Here is a 24,088-nt window from a genome sequence, read left to right as displayed (position 1 = left end):
GCATCTGAGAAACCCCGGCTTCCTTACCTGCAGGGCGCGCTCCTCCCAGCCCTCATTTCCTTTCCCTCCTTGAGATTCAATGTCATTTCCTACACGGAAGTTTAAGAAACACCACAAACAGAAAGTTCCCCTAAAAGTAACCCCTGATGACCCAGCATGACCATCTTCCTCAGTTCTTGCAGTGGGTCCTGCTCGGGGTCCAGATGCCTCCACTGTGGCATCCGGCCTGGGCGGCTCAATGTTGGCCCACGTCAGCTGCATATCAGCCTCCACTCACTTTTAAATATATATATATTTTTTGGTACCAGAAAGGGGAAGTTGTAGCAGCCAGAGGAGAGGAAGGGAAACAAAACAACCAAACCAACAAAACAAGGCTGAAGATTGTCGCTTGATGGGCATCAGGTACGTGTTATTAATTCTACTGGATAAGCACTGATAAATAAAGACAGTTATTCCTCATTCGGCCACGTGCCTTCGTTAGGAGTCGTCGTACAGCGGGTTGTTGTAGTTTCCCCAGGAGCCGTAGTCGTGATCATCCAGGAGCCGTCCGTAGGAGGAGTGCCTGGTGGGAAGGAAAAGAGGCTGGTGATTATTTGGAGAAGTTGCCCATCGGAGAGAGCCGGGGGCTCTGGGGCCTGCACTGGGGAGGGAAGACACAATTCTTCACTGGGACGAGCCCCCAGCAGCTGACCCACCCAGCGGGGAGGCCCCAGTCTGATAACATCCTCTAAGGGATGCCTGATCCACTGGGGAGCCTGACTGGTGCCTTCCATTGAGATCTGCTGGGTTCTTGTCTCTCTCCTTGACCTCCAGCGCTGGGGAAGGAAGAGACTCCATTTCCATGGCTATTTAATAAGAAGTAATGGGAATGCGAAGGTTGCCTTCCCAGCATTTTGGCTCAGGTCCTGGACTTAATATGCCCTGAAACGATAATGACACAACCGGAAGCCCTGTCGCTCTTATCACCCCGCCCGACCTCATACAGTGTTTTATTATCTACACAGTTCTTCTCTGAGCCTCAAAATAAAGCCACAGGCCAGGTATTGCTTATCCTGATTTTCCAAAGAGGAAAATGGGGCTCAGAGAGGTTAATTGGCACGACCAAAGTCACCCAATGGATGAGTCGAACCCCTGACTCTGGGATCTGAATCCAGTGCCCTGCGCTCAGTTTCCTGGAGTCTGCTAGCACCTTTGTTCAGTGGCAACATGGCCTTATCAGGCTTTGCTGGATTGTTTTGGGCACCTGTTCCATAATTCATTTTATTTCTGTAAGAAACTGAAGTCAGACGGTGACCACTCTTCCGGTCAAAACCGTTGAGTGGCTCCTCACCCCCACAGAGTAAAAGCCAAAGTCACTAGGATGGTTTGCCAAGCCCTACAGGTCTGGTCCCTGCTACTTTTCGGAGTGCTTCTTGCTCTCTCAGCTCCAACCATGCTGGCCTCCTTGCTCCTTCCCCTCGGGTCTGACATACTCCTGCCTCAGGGCCTTTGCACTGACTCTTTCCTCGAATTGAAATGCTTGTCCTCCAGATCTCCGCTTAGCTCACCCCTCACTCCCTTCGCATCTGCACAGATGTCACCTTCTCAGTGAGCCCTTCCTTAGGAACTCTTTAAACTTGTAACTCTCCCCACCCCAGAGCACTTCCTGTTTAATTTTTCTTATAGGACCCATCACTGTCTAACATACCATATAACTTATTTTATTATTGCCTCCCTCTGTTAATTAGACTATATGTGTGGATGATATACCTGTTTTATTTGTTTTTAGCTCTAACTCCACCGAGAAGAGTAAGTCCTTAATAAATAATAAGCCCTTAATAAATGTGTGTAGAAGAAAAGGTGATTGGGGAAAAAAAATACATCCTGAAAATCCAATCTGTTCACAAGATGGGAATGTCCTGGAAAGGATTATGGTCATTTTAAGACTAAAACGAATGACAGGATTGGGAGAACATCACACAATGAGCATCTGGTGCCTCTGAGATTCAGGCTGACCTGTGGATTATTACACCTGCCACTGGGCATCAGGTACGCTACATACAGTACGGATAAACCTGCCCTTCCACCTAATTTTTTCTCACCTAGATATGAACATTAAACAAAATGAACATACAACCTGAGAGGCACAAAAAGCATGTGCTATGTACTTCTAGCTGTGGCTAAAACAGTTGCGGTCACTCTTCTAAGCTTATTTCTATCTATCAGGTATTTGAAAAGAGATGATCTGTTGAAAAGAACCAGACCCTGGATGTCTTGGCTTCAGACGCTTAGCTTTCCAAATTCTGATTTCTGTCCTAAAGGCTGGCTCAGTGGACCTGGTCAATACACCTGGAAACTTGAGGATGTTCCACAATATCCTTTGATCTCCTAAGGGCCCACGCTCATTTCTGTGGGTGCAAGAAGAGAAGAGGCCACGTGTCACACACTGCTGATCTACCCATCGGCAGGAATAAGGGAAGGCAGTTTGGGTAAACGAGGTACCGCCCGCCCACGCATCGCCAACACACTTAAACCTCCAACTCCAATCAAATCCTTTAACGGGATGGGTGAGAGACGGAACCTAGAGAATGAACACGTGAAAACCTAGGGATTACCAGACTGGAGCTGGGCCTCAATTTTAGCATGATTTCACTGTGGCAAGTCTGGCCAGCAGGCACCTAATCAACACGGTCTTTTATGGATAGCCCTCCCCTGCCTCACCTCTGTGTGGTAATTCAACGTCTCATGGCATTTTTAGGCCTACCATGGAGTTTCATTCCCATAAAATGTCAGTTGGGGCTATAGATGTATGTCCTTGAACTTATTTTTAATCCTCTCTGTTTTCTTAAAAAAAAAAATGGTGTTAGGATTGTTGGGTGGATTAAGTGAGGTAACACATATAAAAGATCTGGCACATAGTATGTGTGCAATAAACGTTGGCCAACATTGCTTTTTAATGTGTTTGATAATGAAACTTACATAGGCTCATGGCAGATCTGCAAATAATAAAAAGGGCACTGAGTGAAGAGTGAGCCGCCCTCACTGTCACCAGGAACTCCTGAAACTCTACTCCAGGCATCATTATAAAACCAGCTTCTTGTATTATAATTAAAAAAAAAAAGATTATCCTGCTAGAGTGGGGTTAGAGGATTAGAAATCTTCTGGTCATCACGTTTTACTGCTTATGCCTATTGCAGGTCAGACTGCTGGATCAGAGCTCTGCCTGAATCTGCTGTATTTTAAGAGACGCCTACCACACAAACACTGGCATAATAAAGGAAAAAGATGGAACTTTCAGTTTTTCTTGCCTTCTCGCTCGAATGAACAGTGAGTTCAGCAAAATACAGATACACAAGGAAAGCAAAGCAAGAGATAGAGATAAACCATATTTGGGAATGCACTGAATCCGTGGGGCTTGTTTTAATATATTAATGAGCCTAAACAAGAAGAATTAGGTGTGCTGAGAGTCAAGCCAGGTTTGGATGAATCCTGTAATACTGCAGAAAGAATAAAACAAACCCATTTGTGTGTGGGGTGTGTGTGTATGTGTGTGTGCACTGTGTGTGTGTCTGTGGTGTATGTGTATGTGTGGTGTGCCTGTGGGATGTGTGTGTGTGTGTGTGTGTGTGTGTGTGTGTGAATGATTCATCATCACTTTACATATTTTAGATGGAAATGGGGGAGGCTTCCAGACTGACATTTGTGGAGTCTAAAGGGGTGAAAAACTCTTTCTCTTAAGACGAAGTCAGTGGCTTGAGGGATCTGGAAGACTGTCCCTGTGACGTCGTGGGAGAGCTGGTCCCCAAACCGAGGCTGTTGACTCTGCACTGAGATGCTGTTTCACCTAATTTCAATCTGAATAGCAATCTCCATGGTTGACACCAGTCAGGTCAAAGCAGTTCTGTTCGCTCCATTTCTTCATCAAGACGGACCCCACCCAGCAGAGCTCCTCCTCCCTTTGCTGTGCCCTGGCTCCCTTAGATGGGAACCTCCCAGGGCGCAGACCATGTCTTACTCTGTTTCTCATCTTCCGAACGTCAGCTATGTTGCTCTTAATGCAATGGTACCTTTATAAATATTTGATGAGACCTGCTTATGTCCAGAAGCATATAAACAGCACTCGGAGTAAATACACAAAGTTGACTTAGTCTCTACCAGCAGGGAGTAGTATGGCCCGTGGCAAGTCGTTGTGCAACATAAACATGGCAAAGGGGCAATACCTTCCTCAGGAACACAAAGGGCCAACTCCAACCACGTTAACCTTAAAGACAGGAATAGGAAAGAGAACTGCAGCTACATTTCTTCCATGTGATGACGTGGCTGTCAAGCCCTCAGCACAGGCTCACAGTCCCTGTAAATCAATGGCGCTGTGCTTCCTGTCACTTGTTCTATGACATCGGATGGTTTGGTTCCCTAAAAACAGAACCCAGGGAGCAGAATAGAAAATGATTTGTGTGAAGCCCTTGCTTTGGTTTTGCTAACACAGCCACACTCGCCACCTCCCCAACCCTAATCGGTGATGCCTGGTCAGTGACAACCGGGACACAGGTGGTGACACGTGTGATTTGAGGCCTTTGCCACAACTGTGAAAAGGTACCTATTTTAAGACAGCCATACTATCAGTACTTAATGGAACCCAATTGTCTTTGAAAATGAATGAGGTGTTTGGCTTTTTTTTTCTACGTTGAATATTTTAGAAAACACCTTCTCAAACATAAGGGTCAACCCTTGTGCTCCATCAAGTTTCCAACTCTGTTTAGTGCTACTCCTCCCCTAGTCCTCTCCTCTCCAATCAAGTGAGCCATTCCATCTTTGGTGCTTTATCATGAGCTAAGAAGGAGAGAAATAAAGATGGGTAAGATATGGCTTAGTGTCGGGAAAACACAACTGAACTTGTACTTCTTTAGTCATTAGTCATTAAGCCTTAGATTCTCATCATCCACTAGCAAAGCTCGTTTGGTACAGCTGTCACTGTCTCCTTTATTTCTATTGGTGGCTTTTTCTGGCTGTCATTTCCCTGCCTGACTTCTTTCACATATTCATTGAAAAGTTAGCACGGATGGGTCTTTATCCTGGGGCCTGGGAGATACTTTAGAGAACAAAGAGACCAAAATCCTTGTCCTAATGGAGCTTACATTCTAGCGTGAGAAGACACAACAAATAGGACATGAAAAATAACATGGCAGACGGTGATAAATGCAATGGAGGAAAATAAAGCCAGGAAGGGGATTGAGGCATTTTATATGGGAGGTGGGGATTGTAATTTTAAAGCTGTTGATGGGGGAAAGTCTTGCAAAGATGTTATTTGAGCAGGCACTTGAAGGAGATGCTGAGGAGCCATGTGGATGCCTGAGAGAGCCCCTCCAGACAGGGAGAACAGCACATGCAAAGGCCCTGGGGCAGAAGCAAACAGCACATCGGTGTGGTAGCTACTGAACTATAATGTTTAATAAAGTTTTCTATAGTAGGATGATTTTAGATTTACAGAAACATTGCAAAGATAGTACAAAAAATTCCCATAAACCTTCACCCAGCTTTTGTTGATGTTAACATAACCATGGCATATTAGGCAAAACTAAGAAATTAACATTGTGACCTGCAATTTTGAAGCTAAGAAAACTGTGACCATTAGCGGTGACTTCATTTGCCCACAGTTAACAACAACAGGTCAATGATTAAATGAGCATCATAATTCAGGTATCCTATCAGTTCTGTCTTCTTTCTACCAAAATCCCAATGATTTCCAAACATTCATTTTCAATGCGCTCTTTCCATAGTCGGGGTTTCTTTGAACAAGCAGTTACTTTAAAATTTATCTTTAAAGAATCACCTTTACTTTGAAGGGGCAGATAAAACGGATTTATTTTACATTTTAAAAATCATCTGTCGGGATGATACTGGCAGATACTCATCACAGAAAAGGCCCACACGCTGGAACACCTGTCTGTATCTGTCCACAAGTTCAGGGTCACAAGATAACCAGTGGAAGTCTACTGTTTACCAGGTTCCAATTACTTCCCCTTTAGATTCTAAAGCTAGCTTCTCTTGATTTGGAGTCAATCAGCACTGCGGGCCGCACCCCAGACTTTCTGACCCAGAATCGATCACTCAGCCAACGCACGTTTATACAGCAACTATTACAGGTCAGGTGTTGCCAGCAGCTTTCTGTCCTTCTAACGGAGGAGACTGGCGGAGGACACCATGACTCCAGGGTGGGGAGGTGAAGGGTACCAACCAGGCCTGGGCAGCGTGAAACTCGAAGCGGAGGGGGTGGGGTGGGGAAGGCTTCCTAGAGAGGATCTCTTTTGAGCTAGATAACTTGGAATTAGCCAGATGAAAAAGGGGTGAACCAAACACCTCCAACAGAGGGCTCAGGGTGTTCAAAGAAACAAAAGCACCAACGAGGGGGCATTTCACCTGGGATGCCTTAGAGCCAACTATGTGCTTGGAGTGTTGGGCAATGAGGGGCGAGCTGGGCCACTCAAAGCCTGGTCCTTGGACCTGGAGTGCTGGCATTGCCCTGAGCTGCTGAGAGCTGCCAGTGTACTGGCCCCACCCTGACACACGGAGTCAGAGGCTCTGGGCCTGAGGAAACCGTGTTTTTAATAAGCTTGCCCATTGATTCTTATCCACACTGAAGTCTAAGAATCACTGAGATAATCAAGTCAACTGGCCCACAGAATGCCAAACGCTCCGAAGAAAGTCAACCTGTAGCAAATTTTAGAAGATCTCAGATGTCTTGGCTGGTGCTTTATGGGCTTATTTATTTATTTATTTATTTATTTATTTGTTTTGCTTTTTAGGGCCGCATCTGTGGCATATGGAGGTTCCCAAGCTAGGGGTCAAATGGGAGCTGCAGCTGCCAGCCTATGCCACAGCTACAGCAATGTGGGATCCAAGCTGAGTCTGCAACCAACCCACACCACAGCTCAGGGCAATGCTGGGTCCTTAATCCACTGAGCGAGGCCAGGGATCAAATCTGAGTCCTCATGGATCCTAATCGGATTCATTTCCGCTGTGCCACAATGGGAAATCCGGTCTTACTTTTTTAAACCTAACAGCAACCAGGAGGAATTCGGTTGTAGAAAATGGAATCGTTAGAAGATTTAAAGCCAAACAGGTGACTTCTAACGAGATGTCTTAAGAGCCAGGCCATGTTGTGTCTATAAATCAAGATCACATTTATTTTTGTGAGGGGAATGGCCTGTGTTGTCTGCCTGGGTGACCCGCACACCTAATTATAGCGGCATTCACACTGCTGGCGACAGTGGACACGGTCTCCTGCTCAGGAGATTATCTTGTGGCTGAATAGTTTTGAGCCAATTTAAATAAAACAAAACCGACTTACCTCATTCTTTATTCATCACTAATTAAAGACACCCTTCTGCTAGAGGGCAGGCAGGGTCTCTGCTTTCTTTCAAGTTGCAAACAAGCCCCAGAACAAAGATGTCTCAGGGATTGTGTCTAGTAATGACTGTGTAACGTGGATGCCACTTCACAGGTGTTTAGAAAGAGCACCACTGAAACCAAAAAGATGGGACCACGGAAGTCTGTGTGTCACTACATCATTAGAAAACTGAGCTGCTGGGCCCCCTCCTCCTCTCTCCTCCTCTGAGCCCCTGATGTCTACAGAACGGGCTGCTGGCAGCTCCCATTTTACTGAACACCTGAGTAGAAAGCGCAGGATGACAATGACAGTCATGACAGCGGTTACCCTTCCATCGCCCTCCCCTCAAACCCCACTCGGGATGTTTACCTGGATCATAATTTCATCCTTCTAACAAGCCTGCCTTAGGTATGAGTGTTCTAGTTCCATTCTACAAATGAAGAAATTGAGCACAGAGTGATTCATAAGCTTGCCCTAGGAGTTCCCATTGTGGCTCAGTGATAAGGAACCCAACTAGTACCCCTGAGGACGTGGGTTTGATCCCTGGCCCCACGCAGTGGGTTAAGGAGCTGGTGTTGCCGTGAGCTATAGTGGAGGTCACAGACGTGACTCGAATCCCTCACTGCTATGGCTGTGGCGTAGGTCGGCAGCTGTGGTTCTGACTTGACCCCTAACCTGGGAACTTCCATATGCTTCAGGGAAAACAAAACCAAAAAACCCCACAAAAACCAAAAACCAACCAAACAAAAACTTGCTCTAGAGTCCTATTCTCAACTACCATGCTATAGGGTCCTCTACACTCATTATTCATTTTCAAGGCAACCTGGAAATGTTGCAAACAAATGGAGGTTGTTGGTGCTACTTTTTGTAGGTGAGGAAATGAAGGATCAGGGAGATTATCGTTTGCCCCAGGCCACTGAGATAATAAGCAGAAGGGTCGACTGCAAAGCTCCCCGCTCCGCCCCGCTACACTGCTGGAGCGGAGAGCAGGAAAGAGCCTTGGAAGTTTCAGGGCAGTTTTTTTTTTTTTTTTTTTTTTTTTTTTTAGGGCCACACCCACGGCATGTGGAGGTTCCCAGACCAGGGGGTGAATCAGAACTGCAGCTGCCGGCCTACAACACAGCCACAGCAATGACCCACATCACAGCTCAGGGCAACATCGGATCCTTAACCCACTGAGCGAGGCCAGGGATTGAACCTGCATCCTCATAGGCAGATTCATTTCCGCTGAGCCAAGATAGGAACTCCAGGGCGGTTCATTTTTATAAGCTGCTTCCAAAAGCGGCTTAGGTTACAGGGAGATGTGGTTTCCCCAGGCAGCAGATGCTGTGACAAAACAAGGGGTCATGGATCCCTAAAGAGCAGGTGTGTGAAAACAGATGGTGATGGCCTTAGGGTGGGTGGAGGGGCTAGACTTTGGGAAAGAGGTGAAACCCCTGAGCCACTGTTTCACAGAACACGCAAGGAGTGCCCTTTTTCTGGTGGTGAGGCTGCCCTCTCAAGTGGACTCTTTTGCCTTGGCCAGGACACTGGCTGGGCCTGGGCCATAGCCCGTGGTTGCAGGCCAGATGCTAATGGTTCCCTCATGGCCTGTGATTTCAGGCACTTGCTGCTCCAGCCAAGCGAGTTAAAAAAACCACAGGCAATATACCTCTTGTCATGTTATTGTTCTCAGAAATTTGGGACAATAGGAATGGAATTAATTTCCAGCCAAAGCCAAACTCAACCTTAGGTGCACATACGCACACACACACATGCACACATACCTGTCCATTGCGCCAAATGTATTTTTGATGAATGATGAGTGGGGCTTTCCAAGAAGCCGCCAGTCTTGCAAAATCACACTTGAAGGGGTTTTAGCACAGCCTTAAGATTCATGAGAGCTATTAACCTCTTCAGGTTATCATTTTTCTGAAAAAATTTAACAGAGCCATAGAAAGGGGTTTTCCTTAGGGGGGTTCTCAACAGGGGTCTGATCACTGTACCCATCCTTAAGTTTGTTGGGCCAAAGATAAATAACAATCTCAGACCCCTGGGGGCCTTTCTACCTTGAGAGGGAGGGTGTACATTTCAGGGGAGAGGAAAAAAAAAGACCAATTCAATTTAATCCATGCACTGAATTTATCTAATGTTGAGAATGCTTGGAGAAAAATATACCTTAAATTTTTAAAATAAAATGTCATACAATTTTAATCAGCACTTGTCAGAACCAGTGTTAATGACCTGCTAACAGAATTTCCCAAACCCCCTGATGTCTGACATGGCAGGACCGTGTCTCATCCCTGATGTGACCCTGGTGCTCCCGACCGTGCCTGGCACACGGATCATGCTCAGGAGCCACCCATCGAGCAACTGCCCTACTGGGTCCCTTCCATGTGGCGCCTTGATGATGATGATGGCAGAGCTAGGTACGTGGGAAGCAGTATGCATTAATCCTTGAAACAATGCTACCAAGTGGTTAAAATTACAGCCTTCATCTTGCAGGGGTGGGAAGAGCGTAAGTAAAGCTTCATAATTGTCTGCCTGTCTATGGTCAGTGGAAGCCTTCAGGTGGTTACATTGAATTCTTGCCTGGAGTCAAGAGGAAAAGTCCTGACGTTACGTTGGCATCATTTTTGGCAAGGGTGTGGCCAAGGGGAAGTGTTTCTGATATGCTCCATACTCCACCGAGGTTGTATTTTTCGGTGACACATCCCTTTAGAAACTCACCACTGACGATTTCAGAATGACTCTAAAAGTTTCAAAGTTCCGTTTTTTTGAGTGCATCCCCCTCCCCTGCCTCCACCTCCCCAACACAAAGAGAAACTGTTACAAAGCGAGAATGAGCTACCCAGACTGGTCCATAAAAGCCAATTTAACTTATAATTAAAATAGGGTGTTTCTACAGGGATACACCGTAATTGAGCCAGATGTGAAAACAGTAGTCTTCAGTAAGATATAATTCATAAAACAGTTGGATGCTCAAGAAAGTATAGACTTAGTGAAGAGAAAGATATATATATACATATTTTAATTTGAAGACCACTGGGTCCTTTTATAAAGGCTTTTTGACATAGGTAATGCTGGCATTTTAATTCCAATTTCTCTTTGAAACCTGGCTTCTGCGTTCTTTATATCTTAGATAAGCGTGATATTACAAGGTGCTCTCATTCTTGACTCCATCACAAAGTTGATTTGGTTCATGTAGAACCAAAGATGGAGGGAGATAAAAGGGAAGGAGAGGGGAGGGCTCCCTGAGGGACACTGGGCTGGGCTGGGGGGACCGGAGGAGATGAGGGAGGACAGCAGAGGGGATGTGTGCACAGAGAGAAGAAGCTAACTATGTGAGTGCCACATGGGGAAGCAGGACAAGCCTTTTGAGGAAGGAGCACAGCTGTGACAAGAAAGAGTCAGGGGCATGTGTGTGTGCACAATGGTGCTTGTGTGATCATGTATTCTTCCATTTACTTGTTCATTTATTTGATTTGTAGAGTATCTTCTTTGTGCTAGCACTGTGCTCACAGACAAAGTCTGGGTCCTCATGCAGCTATCATTTTTGAGGGGAAAAGAGACAGACAAGCAAACAAATCTATTAAAAACAAGTAAAATCACAGTCCATGATAACAGCCGGGATGAAACTAATTGATGCACTGAGAGAATAAATAACAAGGGCACCAACTGGAAGGGAAGTCTCCTGCAGGGTGTGACCTGGAAGCCACACATGAGGAAGAAAAGCATTTCAGGGAGAGGGGCTAACAAGAACCAAGGACCTGGAGTGACAAAGAACAGGGTGTGTTCCAAGAATTAGACAGAAGGCCAGTGAGGACACAGCCCAGTGGATAACAAGGAGAGGAAAGTGCAATGAACTAGAAGAAGTGGCAGGGCAGGTCCATGATGGAATCCAGGCCAGGCTGAAGGGTTGAATTTAATGCTAGGAGCAGCCGGAGGCTATGCGGGGCACTTGAAGACAGGTCGAGGGGACTTCCACTAAGGAGGCTGCAGCTGTTGGGAGGTCAACGACCGCATATCACAGTGGCACGTGTCCTCCTATCCCAGTGACAGGCATTGCACAGACTGGTGAACCAGACCACCACTTGGCTTTGGGCCATTTAAAGACGGATGGACACTCAGTGTGAGTAACGTGGTTTTGGAGAGTTTGGGATTTTACAAAGCAGTAGACAACAGAAGTGGGAGACTTGCAGAGTATCAGCAACTTTCTATTTGGCTAAGGAAAGTAAAAACTCAGCTACTGCCTGTGATGGCCCTCTTTTTATGAGAGAAAGGCTATTTTTCTTTTAATTTTATTTATTTATTTATTGGCTTTTTAAGGCCACACCCACTGCGTATGGAGGTTCCCAAGCTAGGGGTCAAATTGGAGCTGTAGCTGCAGGGCCTACACCACAGACACAGCAATGTAGGATCCAAGCCGCATCTGTAACCTACACCACAGCTCACGGCAATGCCAGATCCTTAACCCACTGAGTGAGGCCAGGGATTGAACCTGCATCCTCATGGATGCTAGTCAGATTCGTTAACTGCTGAGCCACAGCGGGCTATTTTTAAAACCCAAAATATAAGAACATAATTTCAAGGGGGGAAAAAAACCCAATTTTGTACAACACACTTCGCCTCCCTTGTATTGTCAACATTTTACTTTAGAAGTGGTGACAACCCCCTTAGGGGCTGGGCACACCCCCCACATCAGGGTTCAGAGCATCAGTATTTAGGAACCACAGATGAGACAAGGTGAGATTCAGGAGGCACGTGGCTTTCTTAGGGTGATGATATGAGTTAAGGGCAGAGGGGCCAAGGCTCCCGTCCCCTGACTCCAGGTTCATTCTTGTTCCATTACATCATCAGGCTGTAGATTCCAGCTTATTTCTTTTACTTTGCCAACTTTCAGATACAGTCCCATCTATTCCTGTCCAGGGTGGAGTACATTGGCCATTTTCACTGCCCTGCCAAGATTTCATAGAGCTAAGATACTTATGGAGAAACAAGTACTCAGCGAAATAGCTCTCAGCCAGGAGCCTGACAAAATGGAATTCCACTCTTTAAAAAGAAGAGGAAGGCACATCTTACCTGATCTTCAGATAGGCTGCAACTCCAAACACCAGCAAGACCACGGCAATGACTGTCACTGTGATGGCGGCGATGCTGCCTGGGAAGGAGAAAAGGCACAGAAGATGAAGCCGAAGGAAGGGTATTCATTTCAGGTCATTCTGTAATGACACCCAGGAGCTTACTTCTGTTACCAAAATGCTTCTCAGGCTAAGCCGAATTTGGTAAGTGGCCAATATTTATTAAGGCCTTTGGTTGGCCTGGAGTTCAGAAAACCATCCACAAAAATATTTGATTATCTTTTTACAGATGCCACCAGTCTATGTCTGCTGCTGCTGCTGTTTGCAGGGGCAGTGGATTTAAAATCTCCTGATATCCTATATTCTTCTTTTATTCTCGTCTTTCTAGCCCTCGCAAGATACTGGAAAACTTAGGATGTTTTATTCAAGGGTTATGACAAAATAATGAGGTTGCTTTTTGAATAAAGCGGGACCACAGAGCTATGTCCGCAGCATCCACTTCAAAAGTGTCATCTTGGTAGGAGATGCACTCATTTTAATGATGCCATCAAATCAAAGCCTTTTCAAAAAATTCCTCTTTGGGAGGTAGGTCCATCCTTGAAAGATGAATCTGATTTCGTAAAGGAGAAAGTCAAGTTTGGTGCATAAAATGAGGTAACACTGGGTTCTGCTTGTAGAAATAACCAGGTATAATTATAAAGCTTTATCAAATGTTTTACTGTGTAGTTTTGAATCTGTTTCCAAAGGCAACTATTAATGGGCAGTGAAAAAAACCCTTTGAGCATGTAGCCTTGTAAGAATAACCATACGGCTTCCAGAGATGACTATTTGAGGCACAACACTCTTTTTGTGTGAGCCGGTGATGAATAATGTGTATACTTCAGTTTTATTTCACCTCAGAAATGCCAAGAATCAATTGGTCTCTTGTCCCCTAATAGTTAAAGTGACTTTTTGGCTCTAGAGTTGGTACTAGGGACCCTGTTTACTCTTTCAGGCCACTGAGAAATTATTTTCTACTTCAGCAAATGAATGGGACTCTTAAACACACTGGAAAGAGCGTCAGATCTGGCCTCCGATTATGTGGATTCAAATTTGGTTCCGTCATTATTATCTGTCTGACGGTGATGGGCTATTAACTCTGTCGAGCCACATACCACACCTCTGGTGACAGAGAAAGAAGAGCATTTCTGCCCTCCTGCATTATTTTAAGAAAATTCACAATGAGATGCCCTGAGCACCAAGCTAAGGTCCTATCCAGAGAGACCTTCCTGGACCAGCACCCATCTTTCATGGACTACATCTCAAAGGCGATGGATGGGCCCCACATTTTTGGAGACTTAACCATTTGCAGATTATTTTGCCATTTCTCCTTTTATTTATTTCCCCTCTCTTATGAATGGCTTTTGTGTATTGTTCTTCTCATTAGTGCTTCCACCAAAGGAATTAAAGCAGAGCTCAGAAGCAAATCAGTCTACTCATTAACTCTTTAGTAACTCCCCAAAAGTCTGGGGTGTAAGAAGGTTACAACAGACTGCCATGCCCCGGTTGGTTATCATTTTTAAGAGAGCCAAAGAGGGCCGCTAGCATCAAAAGTAAAACCAGAGCTTGATGTGTCTACACAGAGCGATTATAATGCATGCTTTCAGGGCTTCTACACTTCTGGATACTCACACGCCCGTCTCTTTGCTCCTGGAATCCTTTACAGCCAGATTAGTACAAATATTAGTACATTTCTCTTCCTCCTCTTCTTACTATTATCAAGATAGAATAACGGCACTGAACGCTCAAACGGGCAGGCTGGATCTTTTCCCAGACAGAGCAAGTCCAAGGTTAGAGTCCCTTGTGGCAAAGCTCTACTTCTACTTTGAAAGGCTGCGCTTAGTTTCTCGGCCTCCAAACTGTGCTGAAATGAGAACAATTCAAAGTTCACCGAAGCCGCTTAACAGCTCTTTTAAGAGCTTGTGAAATGGGGATTATTACTGCCCACTAAGGTGGTGGGGGCGGGGTGTGTGTGTGTGTTTTAAGATTCAAAAAGATACAGTGATTGCAATTAGGAGCAGTTTTGAAAACTGACCTTTAAGTTCCTGCTTTCAAAGAAAAAAAAAAAATGGGTGAAGAGGAAGAATATAGTTGCTTTCACCAGAAGACCCTTCTTTCTTGCCCTAGGCTATGTTTACTACAGAAAATTGTAGGTGTGACAGTTTTCAAAGTTTCTTCCCTAACTCTCCGCCGTTGGATCGCCGCCAACTCTGCCATTGACTCAGAGTATTTATGTACCCCTTCTTACTAAAGATAAAACAGACAGTTTTTTCACTCAAGTGCTGTTTCTTTTTTCTTTTAAACAGCAAATGATGGAGGGACCCACTTCCCCTCCATGTGACTGGTGGCTGTCTGGCTCTTGGTGTAGACCAGTCTTCAGGTGAGGCTCTTTTTTTTTTTTTTTCTTTGTCTTTTGTCTTTTGTTGTTGTTGTTGCTATTTCTTGGGCCGCTCCCGCGGCATATGGAGGTTCCCAGGCTAGGGGTTGAATCAGAGCTATAGCCACCGGCCTACGCCAGAGCCACAGCAATGTGGGATCTGAGCCGAGTCTGCAACCTACACCACAGCTCACGGCAACGCTGGATCGTTAACCCACTGAGCAAGGGCAGGGACAGAACCCGCAACCTCATGGTTCCTAGTCGGATTTGTTAACCACTGCGCCACGATGGGAACTCCCAGGTGAGGCTCTTTTAAGGCCACCCTGCTTGTCCACAAAGGACAGCCTATGTGATCATAGCGGGAATCAGTGGATGAGGCCCCCTCATGGGCCCTGGAGGGCTGCTGAGCAAAGGGGGGCTTCTCAGGGCGGGTTCTGCTCCCCCAAAGAGGCCAAAATGTGGGAGGTAAAATAGGTGGTCCTTAAATATTTGGGCCACCTTTTTAATGAGTCTGCCCCCCACCAGCTCTTCTCAGAGGGTGCCACCATGGGGGGAGGGTCTTCCGTGGTTTTGCATCCCGTCTTGTTCTCACCTCCAAGGAAGCTCCCACCCTCAGAAGCTCCCCCTGGGACATTCCACCCCTCAGGCCATCGGGTTTGAACGTCTGAGGGGGTTGCTGCCAACATTAGCACAAAAGGCTTGACTTCCTCCTGGCAAAAACAAAGTAAACTGGAATCCCCCTTCTCCTCCTCTTTCTTCCTTCCCTTCGAGGCAGAAGGAGATCGAAAAGAGGAAGGTGTGGTTGGGGGAGGGAGGGCTCTGCCCTGTGGGGGCGGGGTGCACGCTGGGTGGGCAGTGCCCTGGGGTGGGGGCTGAGGAGGCAGGGCGCTGGCAGCTGGCATCTCAATCCTCCTCTTGGGATGCGTGCATTACAGATTGGGTGTGACTCACCCTGTAAAGCTCTGGGACCAGAAGAAATTAAGCGAGAACTGGAGGCAACTGCTCTGTGTATCTAAGCCAAGATGCGAGAATATTCCACTGGGCCAACGCGTTCTGCCTGGCCAGAGGGCTGCTGGAGAGCCATGAGCCAAAGCCGCCTGGAGGTCTGGGCCTCTCTGAAGGCTGGGGTTTCTCAGGAGGCATTTCACTGCTCTCATGTCAACTCAGAACAAGAAAACCGGAACAGGGTGAAGACTGGTTGTAGGAACTGGCTATGTGCTGCTTTTCCCCCGATATGGAAAAGAAGGATTTCTCATGCCACATCAGAGTTCTCCACAAAGGAGAACACGTTTGGAGTGCCTTTTCAGGGATGGAAAATCCGTGCAATGAACCAGGGCTCAGAGAGTAAGAGGCAGCACATTGGTTTATTTCCCCCAATTGCAGGGGAAGTCTGGTTTGGAAAGAGGCAAGGGTTGCTTTCCTATTCTACACTTGCAGGTGGGACTTGTGCCTGACGCTGGGGCCAAGAACTTTCTAGCTACCATCTCAGTGAATTCTCCTCATGAGATGAGGAGACCGATTCCCACAGGATGGATGAGCAGGGAAGGCAGAGAGGCACCAAAGACCTCAATTCAGGTTTTACAAGCTGGTAAATGGTTAAGCTAACTTGTGAACCCAGGACTATTTCCTGAGTGTTGCATGTTTAATCATTAACACACTGCTTACTTCCCCTGCCCTCTGCTCAGCTTGGCCAACTCCTGCAGGTTCTTTTTGAAAACTAAGTATCAGTTTTGAGGGGAAGCCCTGCAGACACCCTCCTACAAGTTGTAGTGCTGTTGTGTGTTCTCAGCTCTTCGTATCCGCTTCCCTCAAACACTCTGGGTGTGTTTCTGAGCTCCCCCCTCCCCCACACGGATTCGAATCCTATTCATCTTGCATCTCAAATCCTATTCATCTTGCATCTCTTCCCCGTTCCCCCACAGCCTCAGTACTCAGCAGTCTTTATCCATAGTAGTACTTAAATCATTTTTTTTAATGGCCATTTCCATGGAATATGGAAGTTTCCGGGGCCAGGGATTGAATCTAAACCACTGCCGTGGCAACACCAGATCCTTTAACCTATTGCCCTGGGGCCAGGGATCGAACCCACACCTCCGCAGCAACCCGAGCCACTGCGGTCGGATTCTTAACTCACTGTGCCACAGCAGCAACTCCCTTAAGTCATTTTTTTAAAAAGTTGAATGAATAAATGTAACTGACAAAGAAAAAAAAAAAAAAAAAGGTAGCCAGAGGTTTTGGAGGCTGCTCCCTGTGCTAAGAAAGCCCCTAATCTGTCCATCTCGGAACCTCCCATCCAGGCCTCCGCTGGGTACCAACTCCTATGACTCTGGAGCTGTGTCTGACCACATGGGCATGAGAATTGCCATGGACAACTGAGCTGGGGGAGAGTTAGTTCAGGAACATCTGTCCAAATAGAGCCAGATAATAACCTTGAAGTGGCCACAACGAAATCCCAGAGGGCCATCGACCCTGGGGAGAGGCTTTCGGAGGGCACGATGTGCCCATTGGTGTTGCTGTTTGGTGCTCTGCAGTCCTGGAATCAGGTCTGGCATCACTGTAACGGCTCTCTCCCCCACGCCTGCCTCTCTCTGTACTGCACTCTTGCCAGTCCTTTGTGGACATAAAGCCCACCCCCCCCAACTCACCACAGGCTCTGCTCCCGTCCACACAGCTCCCCTCACTTGCCCTAAAGGTGCCCTCCTCTCATCCTGGGCTTAGCAATATTCCCAAACCTCAGATGTTCCCGTGAGGATCCTGCTCATTGAAGGGGTTTCTCCCCGCCCCCATTTTAAACATAAACATTTTATCGTGTCTCTTTGGCGGGATACTTGCCAATTGCATCCAAAATGAGAACAGATCACACGGGGACGTGTACCATGGGGCTGGGCAGACAGGTGGGCAAACAGGGGGGAGGTGGGTGGTTCCAAACTCTGTATTTCCACCTCTAACTTAAGAGAAGGTGTGTGTCTATAGAAGCCGGAGCAGTCTTGGGAAAAGGCGGGGATGAAGCTGTTCTCTAAAGCAGGGGCAGGACCTGGACGGACACCAGCGAAGGTTTGAGGCAACAATCAGCCGGCTGGAGAAAAACACCTAACATTTCCAGACTTGAAAGATTAGCACTGAGCTTGGAGGCAGAATCATCTCAACTGACGTCCTCGTCTAAAAAAATGGGCCAATCCCTGTCGTTTCCACTTCGTAAGGCTGTTGGGAGGAGGAAGGCTTTGCACCGGAGCACAAACGAAGGGATCCCTGCGTAGCCTGGTCCCTTCACGTTATGGATTAGGAGACTGCGCTACTGAGGGACTGACCATATCCAAGGTTAGATATTTACAGAAGTGACAAGACCAAGGCCACAGTCAGCCTAAGAGGGTGTAATGGAAATGAGTAGGGACCACGAGATGGTGGGGTACTCAGACCAGATCCTGGAGAACTATCAAAGCCGGATGTTTGGGCTTCACGGTGGGGCAAGTGGGGACCATGGAAGTGCTTTGGGTAGAGGCATCATTTACAAGAAACTCTCCAAATCCAGTCTTGTCTTGGAAGTCATCCCTGATGATGCCTGCTCATGTTGAAGCCTCTTTTTCTAGATGTCCTTTCACTTTGTATGGCACAATTCTGTAAACTGATTCTAGTATACAACTTTTTTTGGGGGGGGGGGGTTAAGGCCACACCCACAGCTTATGGATGTTCCCAGGCTAGGGGTTGAATTGGAGCTGTAGCAGCTGGCCTGCACCTCAGCCACAGCAACTCAGGATCCCAGCCGTGTCTGTGACTTACATCACAGTTCATGGCTACGCCAGATCCTTAACCCCTGAATGAGGCCACTGAGTGAGGCCAGGGATTGAACCTGAGTCCTCATGGATGCTAGTCAGATTCGTTTCTGCTGTGCCACAATGGGAACTCCTGATTCTAGTCTATAACTTATATATATGTAGCTGTGAGTAGTTAGGCTTATACGTATGAGGTAAAGACCTGTAAGGCACACGGTCACGCTAATGGGTTTACGTGGGCATGTTTAGCAAGCACTCTTGACTGAAAGTCCCTTAAACCCAGGGATTCCACGTGTACTCCTTTGTCTAGACCCAGAGTAAGCAACTCATAAAACAACTGATTCTTCTGAAAGTGTAGCTAATTTGTTGCACTGAACTTTCTAAGTAGTTATGACACAAAACTAAAACTCCTTTATTAGGCATACAGCTTGCAGGCAAATATGCTACAGAATTGTTTTTTAATCAGCACAATCTGTTTGTCTCAGTTAATTAGTCTTTCTCTCTACTGCCCCATCCTCTCAAAATTTTTTTATTTTTAATTTAATTTAATTTAATTTAATTTTTTATCTTTTAGGGCCATACTCATGGCATATAGAGGTTCTCAGGCTAGGGGCTGAACCAGAGCTATAGCTGCAGGCCTACGACATAGCCACAGCAACAGCAGATCCTTAACCCACGGAGTGAGGCCAGGGATTGAACCTTCATCCTCATGGATGCTAGTCAGATTTGTTTCTGCTGAGCCATGATGGGAACTCCTCAAATTTTAAATCATTAAATTACTGCTTAGTCACTTTGTCATGCTGAGTGGCAGAAGTAAACTTTATCAAAATTAGTCAAATATTACCACCACTGGAATCTTTTGCTTCATGTTTAGACTCTTACCTAAAAGCTAGTGAGTCTGCAGAAGTGGGTGGCGGACAGACTTGGGATTCAGACTTTGGGGCAGGATCCCTAATATCTACACCTTTACATTTCCTGTCAGCAGGATCCCTGGTTTGGGGACTGGCTTTCCTTTGATCTAAGAGCATTTTGCCTACTTGCAGTTAAAAATGTATACTAAAACCCATGAATCTTTGTTGAGATAATAAAGGATTTACCAAAAAAAAAAAAAGAGTTCCCATCGTGGCACAGTGGAAACGAAATTTGACTATGAGGACGCAGGTTCGATCCCTGGCCTTATTCAATGGGTTAAGGATCTGGCATTGCTGTGAGCTGTTCTATAGGTCACAGATGTGGTTTGGATCCCATGTGGCCATGTGTAGGCCAGCAGCTGCAGCTCCAATTCGACTCCTAGTCTGGGAACCTCTGATATGCTGGGGTTGCAGCCCTAAAAAGACCAAAAAAAAAAAAAAAAGATTTGCATTTCCCATGGTAAATGTGTGTTCTTCTTCATTTGCCTCTCCTGCAGGCACACAGCTCTACTTTAAGGACTCAGGGAGCCCAAGTTAGTAATTAATGCCATCAGTCAGCAGGTCCTGGTTACCATGGTTTTCAAGTTGCTTCACTTCACTTATAATCTTTCCCCACACAAATGAAGCCTCTTTCCCACCTGGAATTTGTATGACTACCTGTTTCAGTCACCTGATCCTAGCTCTCCTTTGACACCAGTGACGTGAACGAGGCTGGGTTTCGAAGAAGAGCCAACAGCAGTCCTCACCCCCTATCCCCACAGCATCCAAGTGAGCCGATCACTACACAGCAGCTTCTGATCTGCGGCAATGCCAGGGAGCATTCTTCTCATTCAGTGTCCCCCCGATCAAAAGGGGCCCCCAGAGACTGAGAATTCTTCCTGAAAGATGGTGAGCCCGCCACCTGAAGGCTAGGAACAAATCTCCTGAAAGACCGCTCTGAGTTCAGCCTCAGCTTAACAATAGTTATCAGGGGACAACTCTAGCAGCGTGCCCAGAACAGTAATAAAGGCACTAGGAGAAGCAGTCCTGGTCATAAAGTCACAGCAACCATCCTTAACTTGTGGCCACCCTGTGCCAGGCACTGAGCCAGGCAGCATGGGATAGGCACCTCCACTTAGGAGTTTGGCAAAAGCGGTTAACAAGAATCTATTCAGGAGTTCCCGTTGTGGCTCAGTGGTTAATGAATCCGACTAGGAACCATGGGGTTGAGGGTTCGATCCCTGGCCTTGCTCAGTGGGTTAAGGATCTGGTGTGGCCATGAGCTGTGGTGTAGGCCCGCAGCTGCAGCTCCAATTTGACCCTTAGCCTGGGAACCTCCATATGCTGCAGGTGCGGCCCTAAAAAGCCAAAAAAAAAAAAAAAAAAAATCCATTCAACTGCTTAGTACACAGAAGTGGGATTCAGATTTGAGGCTGGGCTGCTGAAATGTATGTTTCTCTTCTCTCTGTGATCAGAAGACCCGGCACAGGGACTGCTTTTCCTACACGTCAGCTGGATAGTCTTGGGCAAGTCTCTTGACGTCTCCCTGCCCCGCTGGCCTCATGGGTGTCCTTACATCTACCTGTAAAAAGGGTGTTGGTTCAACCACACAGCTGATGTTCATTGTTTACTGTATGACCTAATTTGGTGAATCATTCACTTCCTCTACGAGTGTTTTTACAAACTAAATAGTGCATTTAAAATGCTTTGTCCATCATGAAGTGCGGTACAAAGGTCTCAGTCTCTGGGTGTCGCTTAGCCATAAAAACTCCGAAGCCAGGAAGAAACCTTGAATCCAGCGGAGATGTGAGTGGACGTGAGCATGTGAAATGACAGCAAGTCTCAAGCTCTAGTTCTGCTTTCAGCCCAATCATGACCAATGGAATGGAATATTATTGTGGAAAGGAAATTCTTAAGATGGTTCACTGATCTAATCCTTTCACTTTACAGATGATAAAAATAGAAGGCTAACGAAATTAAAAGATTTGGTTGTGATCAGACTCCATCTATGGCAGATGGTCTGCCTCCTTTTAAATTTTCTACCTTTTGGTCTTATTCCTAGTAAAAGCCTTAAAGCACTAGTAGCTGAGGCAATAAACAAGGACAAGACCCCAGCTTCTGCTTCAGGACAAGGGTTTCAAAATTCAAACATCTCCATCCCACTCTCATGGCTTTTGCCATGTCCACATCACTTACACTCTAATTTTCTTTCTTTCTTTCGCTTTTTAGGACTGTATCACAGCATATGGAACTTCCCAGCCAGGTATCAAATCACAGCTACAGCTGCTGGCCACAGCCACAGTCACAGCAACACTGGATCTGAGCCAAGTCTGTGACCTACACCACAGCTCACGGCAACACCAGATCCCTGACCTATTGAGTAAGGTTAGGGATCTAACCCGAATCCTCATGGATACTAGTTGGATTTGTTTTTGCGGTACCACAATGGGAACTTCCACTGTTATTTTCTTAATATCTGCCTTTAAGTCATTTTTCTTTAGCTGCTACATATAGTCATGCCCTAAGCAATAAGAGATATGGGATCTTGAATGCTACGTGCTATTTCAGTTTTTTTTTTTTTTTTCCAAATGCAGATCAAAACAAAAGCATAGTTTTTGTGTGTGTATGTCTGTCTTTTTATGGCTGAAGGTTCATTACTACTGAGCCATACGGAAAGGTCCCAGAGTATAGTTTTCATTAGAATAAAAATGGTACATCCTCTTGCATGCTTTCCATGGAGGGACTTAAATACTACTTTGGGGAACACCGCTCCTGGAAACTCCAGGTTCACAAAGAGACTGGGAATGAGATGCTGGGGTGGCGATAAATCACTGTCTCGGGGCCCCTGGAGGAAGCCAGGAAGAATGGAGGGCAGGTATCAGGGCTGGCAGGGCCAGTGTCAACCCCTGTCACTGCTCTAGGGAAGGTGGCAGCTTCATGAGCCCTGCCTCTCGGTGGAGGCCAAACTGGAGGAAATGCGGCACCGCAGAGACGGCTGCTTGACTTGGCCACCCCGGGGCAGCGGTGCAGAGGTGGACAGAGACTGGACTTCTAGGGCCATGTTGCTTGCCAAGCCCTGATGACTGTCTCTAACATCCACATCAGCTGCTGCTTCTCATTCCCTCCTGCCGGACAGATTCGCGGTACCTGGCTTTACGAGCCTATCATAAACTTTGAACATTCCTTTCTGTAATTTCAAGTTATATTATGTTTAAGTTCTGTTACACGTTTCTACTGGCTGAGAGAACCACACCTTGATATGAGTGGGAATCTCGGCTCTGAGTCTGCCCAGATCTCCTGGGGAACTGGGGTGGGGAGTGGGAGGTAGGGTTGGACAGATTTCTGGGGAATAATCAAAAAAAAAAAAAAAAAGACCAGAGGCTCCCTTCTTCCGTTTGTCCTGGATGATGAGGCTCTTTGTCTTCCTGTGAAAGTCCCCATCACCCAGGGAGTGGGTGAGCTGTGGCATGTGAGGTCATCAAATCCCTTGATTGAAGGCAGAGACATTTCCATTCAGGAGTCAAGGCAGAAAGAGAAAAATAAAATCCTGACATCTCCCTGCTATGGGAGTAGCTTTAATGAAATTAGCCTGGAAAGTATAAAAAAAAAAAATACTGGAAACCCTGAAAACCTGGGGGTTTTCCAGTTGGGGATCAGTCACAAGGCAGTGGGCAGGAGGTACGTGTAGGCTGACTTTTCAGCCTCTGACTTTCACTTTAAGAGAAGGGATCTCAACTCTGAAGTCATCTCTGTGAATGTCCCACAGAGAGGGGCGAGTCATACATCACAGGTGCCATGTGTACCACGAAGACTGAAAAAGGAAGTTTTTTTCTGATTGTTCTCTGTCTTTAGTGTTTCTTCTATCTCTTAAGTATTGCAGTGCTGAAAATGAGGCATGACCACAGATAAAACCACACTGAGGGTATTTTTTCCTTCACCGAGGGCCCTTTTTGAAACTCTCGCCTAGCCTCATCCACAGTTGAAGGCTGAGATCCCTTTGGGGTTCACCAGCCTGAGCAAGTAAGGCCTTTCCCACTGTGAGTTTCTTGGTTCAGAGGACACAGCAAGAAGGAAGGGAGAACTTCTCAGGGTCTGAGATGGAGTCCTTACCCTGTTTGCCAAGCAGTCTGCCTGCAAGTGTATCATTTTGTCATGGAATATGGCTGGGGAGTAGAGAGCCACAGTTTCAGGTCACCTGTCCCAAGACCTTGACCAAGGGTGATGACATCAGCATGATTACTGCAGCCCAAGACCTCAGGATCTCTGTGGACCCATGAGTTCATTTAGCTTTGCCTCCATGTATTCATCACCAAGGCCAGGTAGGAACTTGCTTTTGGAGACTGTATTTTACCCAGTTTTAATTCCTCCCAGATACAGGTTCCCAAGGTTGCAAACTTCGGAAAGAAAATAATGCAAACTTTGGTGCCAGTTAAGAGAAGAGGGCAACCTCTAGGTCACGGTCCCCCACCCTAAGAGGGAAGTGGAACTGGGGCCAAATCCTGTAGGCTCAGCTTCTGTAACCTCCCTCCTCCCGACTGTGTCTCCCAGCTGATCGTGTCTCCCTCATTGTCGGCACTCTTTCACCG

The 24,088-nt window shown here is 46.5% G+C and overlaps 1 protein-coding gene and 1 long non-coding RNA gene across 2 annotated transcripts in view; one reads left to right on the top strand and one right to left on the bottom strand.

The window, feature by feature from the left end:
• Window positions 1-388: 388 nt before the first annotated feature.
• Window positions 389-24,088, bottom strand: part of PARM1 (prostate androgen-regulated mucin-like protein 1) — a 104,934-nt gene continuing 81,234 nt past the window's right edge. Inside the window, 2 exon segments of the mRNA NM_001243716.1 lie at window positions 389-562; window positions 12,428-12,506. Coding sequence (NP_001230645.1) covers window positions 478-562; window positions 12,428-12,506 — 164 coding nt within the window. The 3' untranslated portion in view covers window positions 389-477.
• Window positions 1,769-3,270, top strand: LOC102158261 (uncharacterized). Its single transcript, XR_002346709.2, has 3 exons — window positions 1,769-2,028; window positions 2,301-2,477; window positions 3,177-3,270. It is a non-coding gene; the product is annotated as an uncharacterized LOC102158261 (long non-coding RNA).

Source organism: Sus scrofa, chromosome 8 (genome assembly GCF_054392235.1).
Source record: "Sus scrofa isolate SSC_HxYL_T2T_F1_AM1 chromosome 8, Sscrofa_HxYL_maternal_Yorkshire_Landrace_v2.0, whole genome shotgun sequence".
Classification (NCBI taxonomy): Eukaryota; Metazoa; Chordata; class Mammalia; order Artiodactyla; family Suidae; genus Sus; species Sus scrofa.
This window is presented reverse-complemented; position numbering and strand designations above follow the sequence as displayed.